The sequence below is a fragment of the Neovison vison genome, chromosome 12 (genome assembly GCF_020171115.1).
Source record: "Neovison vison isolate M4711 chromosome 12, ASM_NN_V1, whole genome shotgun sequence".
Lineage (NCBI taxonomy): Eukaryota > Metazoa > Chordata > Mammalia > Carnivora > Mustelidae > Neogale > Neogale vison.
The window spans coordinates 73,576,644-73,585,407 of record NC_058102.1 but is presented as its reverse complement, the minus strand read 5'-3'; the positions used below and the strand labels follow the sequence as shown (position 1 = coordinate 73,585,407).

Below are 8,764 nucleotides of genomic sequence, written 5' to 3'. Positions count from 1 at the left end.
AGCTACAATAAAAATGAATTACTACATACCTATTAGCATAACTACACACAAACAGCCCACAAAAAATTGACAGTACGAAGTGCTTTGCATCCTTAAAGTAACTGGATTTCGTATACATTGGTGAGAATGCAAAATAGGACAACCAATTTGGAAAACTCTTTGGCAGTTTCTTTTAAAGCTAAACATACACTTAGTATATTTATCTAAAGGTAATGAAAATCTATGTCCACACACAAAAAACCTGTATGTGTTTAAAGCAGCCTTATTCATATTCATTAAATCCTGGAAACAACCCAAATAGCCGTCAACTGGGGCAGGGGTGGGGTGGAAATCCTACACTTCCTATAACATTACCCAGCTCAGTGAAGAAAAATTTCTTTTACATGGCTAGGATAAAAATGATGGAGTCATCTTTGATGTCTTTCTCTCAAACTCTACATGAATCCTTTAACAAACTATATTGGCTTTATTTTTATTTTCAAGATTTTATTTTGAAAGACCCCCTTCCTCCTTGGTAAGGTTTGTTTTAGCAACCTATTGTCCCCATAGCCTGATGGCAATACATTGTCTGTGGTCACCCGGTCTGTCAAAAGGAGAGACAAATGAGAAACGAAATGTACCGTGACTTTCCAGAGTGCTGTCCCAAGGAACCGCCAGAACGCCCTGACCCCAATGCCCAATCATGCCTGAATCAAATTGATCAATTAGACTCCTGTAACCATGCATATCTGCCTCTGTAGGATCGCTTCCCGCCACCGCTTCCCGCCAGAACAAACCACTACAGTGCCTGACAATGCTTGATTTAGGTTAACCAATCAGATCCCTGTAACCAAGCATCTGCTTCTGTAAACTCGCTTCCCGCCACCCCAACCTTGCCCTATATAATCTGCTCCCCAACTTAGCCCGGCGCGCTCAGCCCACAAAGGCTGATGCGTCCGCAGGCGCCTGTGTGACCAATAAACCTCTTGCAATTTGCATCCAGTGGAGGCGTGCTGTTTGATTCTTGGGTGCGGCTCCAGGATCTTTCATTTGGAGGTTCCACCGAGATTTCATGAAGTCCCACCCAAGACTCTAGCCAGTCACTACCGGGAGGTAAGCTGGCCAGTATCCGTGCCTCTGTTATCTGTGTCTCAGTCTCTCTGATTGTATGTTATGTTCTTGTCTTTGTGTTCTTGCGCCACGACTGTACAACAACGTTGTTGATCTGTAGTAGGGGCAGGATTGAGAAGGAGTTGACGAACTCGACTTCTCCCCTGCCACCCCGAGGGATGCCTCCGGGATCTGTAACACCCCGGGGGACGCCTTGGGGTGTCTGAAGAGGTCCATTATCTTGGGCCACCTGTCGGTCAGAGAGGATCTCGCGTTCCTCCTGACCGTAACCCGTAGTCTCGGTTTCTGAACCGAACCCGTACAGCAATTTCTATTTTTGTCTCTTGTGTCCAGACTGTCCTGTCGACGTCCTAAGTGTCTATATGTTCTTTGCATCAGTTATGAAGGTAACATTCTGTTTAGGGAAAAATGTCTGATCCGTTTGAATCTGAGGAATGCATGACTGTATGAATGTTTATGTGGCTCCACTGCCTTTGGCTACGGAGTCTGAGTGGGCTGCACCCTGAGCGTCATATGGCATAACGGTCATCTACTCCATGGAGTAGCCTGGTCCAGGGTTTATACGGATAGACCTTAGCTAAGATGCTCCTAAGTTCCCGCGAGGGACGCGAGCAGGACAGCACCTGAAAGGTCCTCCTTTCCCTTGTCTGCTACATCGTCCATAAAAATGGGGCAAACCATCGCCACCCCCCTTGAGTCTCACATTAGATCACTGGAGAGATGTGCAAATCCAAGCTAATAATCTGTCCATGGAGATCAAAAGAAGAAAATGGCAAACACTCTGCACCTCTGAATGGCCCTCCTTTAATGTTGGATGGCCTAAAGAGGGGACCTTTAACATCACTATTCTCCTACAGGTCAAGGAGCAAATCTTCAGTCGGGGACCTCCAGGCCATCCGGACCAAGTCCCTTACATGGTAGTCTGGGAAAATCTTGTCGAGAACCCCCCTCCCTGGGTTTCTCCTTTCACTCATCCAAAGCCCAAACCCCTTCCGGATTCTATCCCTTCCCCAACACCTTCCGCTCCCCCTGTTCCCCTTTGCCCTGCCGATCCTCCCAAGCCTCCTATTTCTTCCAACTTATACCCTGTAATAGATGATTCCACCTCTTCCCGGGATCTTAAGCCAAAGAGGGTCCTTCCTCCTGATGACTCCCCCTTAATAGACCTCTTAACCGAGAACCCCCCTCCCTACCAGCTTCCCCCTCCACCGGCGCAGCATCAAATTCCTCAGAATCTGAGAAAGAATCGAATAACCTGCTGGAGGAACGCCACCCCTTACCATCCCCAATGGCGGGAAGACTTAGGGGTCGCAAGGAACCTGCAAAGGAGGGGTCTTCCAAGCTCCTTCCCCTACGCCAAGGAGGGGGCCCAGGCAACCAATTCCAATACTGGCCCTTCTCGGCCTCAGACTTATATAACTGGAAGTCCCATAACCCTTCCTTCTCACAAGACCCTATAGCTTTGACCGCTCTGATCGAGTCCATTCTAATCACGCACCAGCCCACTTGGGATGATTGCCAGCAGCTCTTGCAGACTCTTCTCACTACAGAGGAGAGACAAAAAGTTTATCTGGAAGCCAGAAAAAATGTTCCGGGAGACAATGGAAGACCTACCCAGCTCCCGAATGTGATTGATGCCGCCTTTCCCTTGACCCGTCCTGACTGGGATTTCAATACGGCTGAAGGTAGGACCCACCTAAATCTTTATCGACAGTTACTCATAGCAGGCCTCCATAATGCAGGGCGCCACCCTACCAATTTGGCTCAGGTAAGACAGGTTACTCAGGGCTCCGAAGAATCTCCAACCGCTTTCTTAGAGAGACTTAGAGAGGCTTATCATAGATATACCCCCTTCGATCCTGAGAGCCATGAACAGAGAGGAAATGTGTCCATGGCATTCATTTGGCAGTCAGCGCCAGACATTAGACATAAGTTACAGCGACTGGAGAATTTACAAGATTTCTTGTTACAAGATTTGTTAAAGGAGGCAGAAAAAATTTATAATAAAAGAGAAACTCAGGAAGAAAAGGAAGAAAGGTTAAAGAAAGAGGCTGAAGAAAAGGAAGATAAGCGAGAGCGTAAGCGAAATAAGGAGCTTAGCAAAATCTTGGCCGCCGTAGTGCAAAGCAATCAAGGATCAGAAACAGGAGAGCTAGGCAAGGAAGGAGACAGAAGAAAGCCTCGGGTAGCTTGGGACCAATGTGCCTATTGCAAAGAGAGAGGACATTGGGCCAAAAACTGCCCCAAAAGACCCCATAACCCCAAGGAAAATAACAGGCAGAAAACAAGATTAATGGCCCTAGATGACGACTAGGGATGTCAGGGCCAGGAGCCCCCCCCTGAGCCCAGGATAACCCTAACAGTCGGGGGGCAACCAATCACCTTTTTGGTAGATACCGGGGCACAACATTCTGTCTTAACCAAAACCCCAGGACCATTAAGTAACCGGACGGCATGGGTTCAAGGGGCCACCGGAGGAAAACAATACCGTTGGACCATGGAAAGAAAAGTCCATTTGGCCTCAGGTAAAGTTTCTCATTCGTTCCTTCATGTACCTGACTGTCCCTATCCACTCCTGGGGAGAGATCTATTGACTAAGCTAAAGGCCCAGATTCATTTAGAATCAGATGGACCCACAGTGACTGGCCCCAACGGGCTCCATTGCACATACTCACTCTACAGTTAGAAGAGGAATATAGACTGCACGAAAAGCCCCACCCCCCACCTCAAAGGGACATAAAACCCTGGCTCACATCTTATCCAAATGCCTGGGCAGAAACGGGAGGAATAGGACTAGCTGCCCAGCAGCCCCCCATTCACATACAGTTGAAGGCAACACCCATCCCTGTCAGTGTTAGACAATATCCTATATCTAACGAGGCCCACCAAGGCATCAGACCACACATACGGCGGCTACTAGACCAAGGCATTTTAGCCCCATGTCGGTCTCCCTGGAATACTCCTCTACTGCCTGTCAAGAAACCTGGTACAGATGACTACTGGCCGGTCTAGGACCTAAGAGAGGTCAATAAACGAGTAGAAGACATCCACCCTACCGTGCCTAACCCTTACAACCTACTTAGCACCTTGCCTCCGGCCCACTCCTGGTATACTGTACTAGATCTAAAGGATGCTTTCTTCTGTTTAAGACTAAGTCCCCAGAGTCAACCCATTTTTGCATTCGAGTGGAAGGACCCAGAATTGGGAATTTCAGGTCAGCTAACCTGGACAAGGCTACCACAAGGATTTAAGAACAGCCCCACGTTATTCGATGAGGCCCTCCACCAGGACCTAGCCAATTTCCGGGTAAGACACCCCTCCCTGATCTTACTCCAATATGTCGATGACATCTTACTGGCAGCAACAAATGAGGAGGACTGTCAAACAGGTACTGGGGACCTCCTACAAACCCTTGGCCAGTTGGGATATAGGGCATCCGCAAAGAAGGCTCAGATTTGTCAGACTAAGGTCACCTACCTGGGCTATGAATTGCATAATGGCCAGCGATGGCTAACGACTGCAAGGAAAGAGACTATATCCAGCATTCCAACGCCCCAAACCCACAGGCAATTGCGGGAATTCCTAGGGACAGCGGGCTTTTGTAGGCTATGGATCCCTGGGTTTGCAGAAATAGCGGCCCCCCTATACCCCTTGACCAAACAGGATACCCCTTTCGTCTGGACTGAACAACAACAGCAGGCATTCGATCATATTAAACAAGCTCTCCTCAAGTCCCCAGCGTTAGGCCTGCCGGACATAACTAAACCCTTTCTTTGACTTGTTTGTCGATGAAAAACAAGGGTTTGCTAAGGGGGTTCTAACTCAAAGACTAGGGCCTTGGAGACGCCCTATCGCCTACCTCTCTAAGAAGTTAGACCCCGTAGCAGCAGGATGGCCACCATGCCTAAAAATGATAGCAGCCATAGCGGTCCTAGTCAAGGATACAACCAAACTAACTTTGGGACAGCCTGTAACAATCCTGGCTCCACACACAGTGGAATCTTTAATTTGCCAACCACCAGACCGCTGGCTGTCTAATGCTCGCCTTACTCACTATCCGTCCCTCCTCCTGGACACAGACAGGATCCAGTTCGGACCTGTGGTGACTCTCAACCCCGCAACTCTCCTACCCACCCCTGGAGAGCCCCCCTTGCATGATTGTCACCAGATCCTTGCAGAAACGCATGGAACACGACCTGACCTAACCGACCAACCATGAAGGATGCGGACCTAACCTGGTACACAGATGGCAGTAGCTACCTGCAGGATGGAAAACGACGGGCAGGAGCCGCCATCACGACCGACTCTCAAATTGTGTGGGCAAGTGCGTTACCAGGAGGCACTTCAGCCCAACGGGCCGAGCTAATCGCCTTAACCCCAGGCCCTCCAACTGGCAGAAGGTAAGAAACTCAATGTTTACACAGATAGCAGATACGCCTTTGCCACCGCCCATATTCATGGGGAAATTTATCGGAGAAGGGGACTACTAACCTCCGATGGGAAAGAAGTTAAAAATAAGACTGAAATATTGGCCCTTCTAAAGGCCTTATTTCTCCCCAAGAAGTTGAGCATAATGCATTGCCCAGGCCATCAAAAAGCAAGTAGCCCAGAGGCCAAAGGAAATCGCTTGGCCGATGAAACAGCCCGACGGGCAGCTTTAGGGCCTCAACTATTGACTGTCACCATCCTCACTGGAACAGAGGAAACCAATGAAGCCCCCGTTTGGAATTATGAAGAAACTGATTTAGACATCATGCAGAGGTTGGGGGCCAATTACAACATGACCCTGAACCAATGGGAATATCAAGGAAAAGCCATAATGCCCATTAAAATGGCAAAGGAACTAATAAATCACCTCCATCGGCTGACTCATCTAAGTGCAAACAAAATGAAATCCTTAATGGATAGAGCCAATTTAGAAAACTATTTCCCCAAACGAAACTTCCTTCTTCGACAAGCGGCCACAAATTGCAGAGTGTGTGCCCAAGTCAATCCTGGAAAAACTAGTATCGGACCAGGAGTCCGAGTACGCGGTCGCCGCCCTGGCACACATTGGGAAATTGACTTTACCGAGATTAAGCCTGGCATGTATGGATATAAATATCTCTTAGTTTTTCTAGACACTTTTTCAGGTTGGACAGAGGCCTTCCCCACCAAGAAGGAGACTGCCAACATAGTTGCTAAGAAGTTACTGGAGGAGATTTTCCCAAGGTATGGAATGCCTGAGGTACTGGGGTCAGACAATGGACCTGCCTTTGTCTCCCAGGTAAGTCAGTCGGTGGCCAAGCTTTTGGGGATCGATTGGAAATTACATTGTGCTTACAGACCCCAAAGTTCAGGACAGGTAGAAAGAATGAACAGAACCATCAAGGAGGCTCTATCTAAATTACTGCTTGAAACTGGCTCTAAAGATTGGGTCCAGCTCCTACCTTTAGCACTCTATAGGGCCAGAAACACTCCTGGCCCTCATGGTCTAACACCCTTCGAAATCCTCTATGGTGCTCGCCCTCCGGCTGTCACGTTCTTTGAGGCAGATATCTCCACTCACTCCCCTTCCCCCTCCATACAGGCCCATCTGCAAGCTTTGCAGCTGGTGCAACAAGAAATCTGGAAACCCCTGGCAGCCGCCTACCAGGAAGAACTTAACATCCCGTCGCGACCCCTCCCTACAAAATCGGGGATACTGTCTGGGTCCGCAGGCATCGAGCCACAAATCTTGAACCCCGCTGGAAAGGACCTCACACGGTGCTCCTAACAACGCCCACGGTGCTAAAAGTTGACGGGATTGCAGCCTGGATCCATGCCTCCCATGTAAAGGCAGCACACCCGGACCGACAGACCAAACGTCATCAGAACTCGAAACGGACTGTCCAACGCTCCCCAAACCCACTAAAGATAAGACTTATTCGCCGTTAATCTTACTCTTTTGCTTATTCTCTCTCCTTTCCCCTGTAGGCGGCACCAGCCCACATGTCCCCAAGCAATTAACCTGGCAGGTACTCTCTCAAATGGGGAAAGTTATCTGGTCCAGTACGGCCCAACATACCCCTAACCCATGGTGGCCTGCCCTGTATCCAGATCTCTGTAAATTGGCTATGGGGTTTTGGGACATAGGCCAACACGATGATCCCCATAAGCCACCAACATCCCCTACGAGTAAAGGAATGTCGCCCCCTAACCAGGGATGTGGAAATGGACCACGACGCTATAAACTTAGTGCACTCCCCTTTTATGTCTGCCCCGCGCCAAGAAATAGTATTGCTAGCGGACGGGCCTATAAATGTGGAGGCCCTGATGACTTCTACTGCGCGGCCTGGGGATGTGAAACTACGGGTGATGTCTATTGGAAACCCACCTTGCATTGGGATTTTATCACTGTGACAGCCAATTACTCCCATGAGATAAAAAAGTCCCTGGGGGCTCGTCCTGGGTACTGGGACCGAGCAAACGACGGAAAACACTGTAAAAATGCATGGTGTCACCCCCTTAAAATTACCTTCACAGAGTCTGGAAAGAAAGCAGTTCACTGGACAAAAGGGTATAGCTGGGGCCTTAGACTCTATAAAGAAAATTATGATGAGGGACTCATATTTACTATAAAACTCTCAATAAAATCCCCCTCTGCCGCCATAGGGCCTAATCCGGTCCTGCCAGATCAGAGAGCCCCTAACCCTCATCCCAAAGGCCCTCGAATAACACCCGCCATCACCATCATTCCACCTAACGCCGCCCCCGGCAATGCTTTCTCCTCGATATCACCGGTTTCAAACAGACCATCTCCTGGTACCGGAGATCGACTCCTTAACCTGATAATAGGGGCGTATCAAGCTCTCAATTATTCTAACCCCCTTCTTGCTAAGGATTGTTGGCTCTGCCTAGTTTTGAGCCCCCCTTATTATGAGGGTATAGCTACAACCACTAACTTCATCAATCATACTTTCCCCCCCACCACCTGTTCCTCTTCTCCTAGCCACAAGTTAACTCTCCCTGAAGTAACAGGTCAAGGACTATGTTTAGGCAAAATACCAACCTCCCATCAGACACTATGCAACATGACAACCACCATCACTCCTGGTAACTACTTAAGTATGTAATACCGGCCTGACTCCCTATATCTCTGCCCAACTCCTAAATGCCACCGCAGATTACTGTGTATTAGTCCAACTATGGCCTAGAATCACCTACCACAGTTCGGAGACTATCCTCAACTACTATGAGAAACAAAATAGATATCGAAGAGAACCCCTTACCTTAACATTAGCTATATTACTAGGAGTTGGGGGAATAGCGGCAGGTATCAGAACGGGAACTTCTGCCCTACTCCAAAGCAACCAGCTTATGCATTTGCAGGCCGCCATGACTGCTGATTTAGAAGCTATAGAAAAATCAATCACTGCCTTAGAAAAATCCATAACCTCCCTCTCTGAGGTGGTTCTGCAAAATAGGAGGGGACTAGACTTATTGTTCTTAAGAGAAGGAGGATTATGCGCAGCCCTCAAGGAAGAATGCTGTTTTTATGCTGATCATACTGGGATTGTTAGAGAAACCATAGATAAACTCAGAGAGAGACTAGCCCAAAGAAAAAAGGATTTTGAATCCCACCAGGGCTGGTTTGAAGGTTGGTTTACTCGATCTCCTTGGTTCACCACATTAC

The 8,764-nt window shown here is 48.5% G+C and overlaps 1 protein-coding gene across 1 annotated transcript; it reads left to right on the top strand.

The window, feature by feature from the left end:
- The first annotated feature begins 1,859 nt into the window (after positions 1-1,859).
- On the top strand, positions 1,860-4,887 carry LOC122890935. The gene is given in 3 exon segments (XM_044226368.1): positions 1,860-2,502; positions 2,562-3,635; positions 4,232-4,887. Coding segments are annotated over 3 exon segments (2,373 nt in total).
- The last annotated feature ends 3,877 nt before the right edge of the window (positions 4,888-8,764 follow it).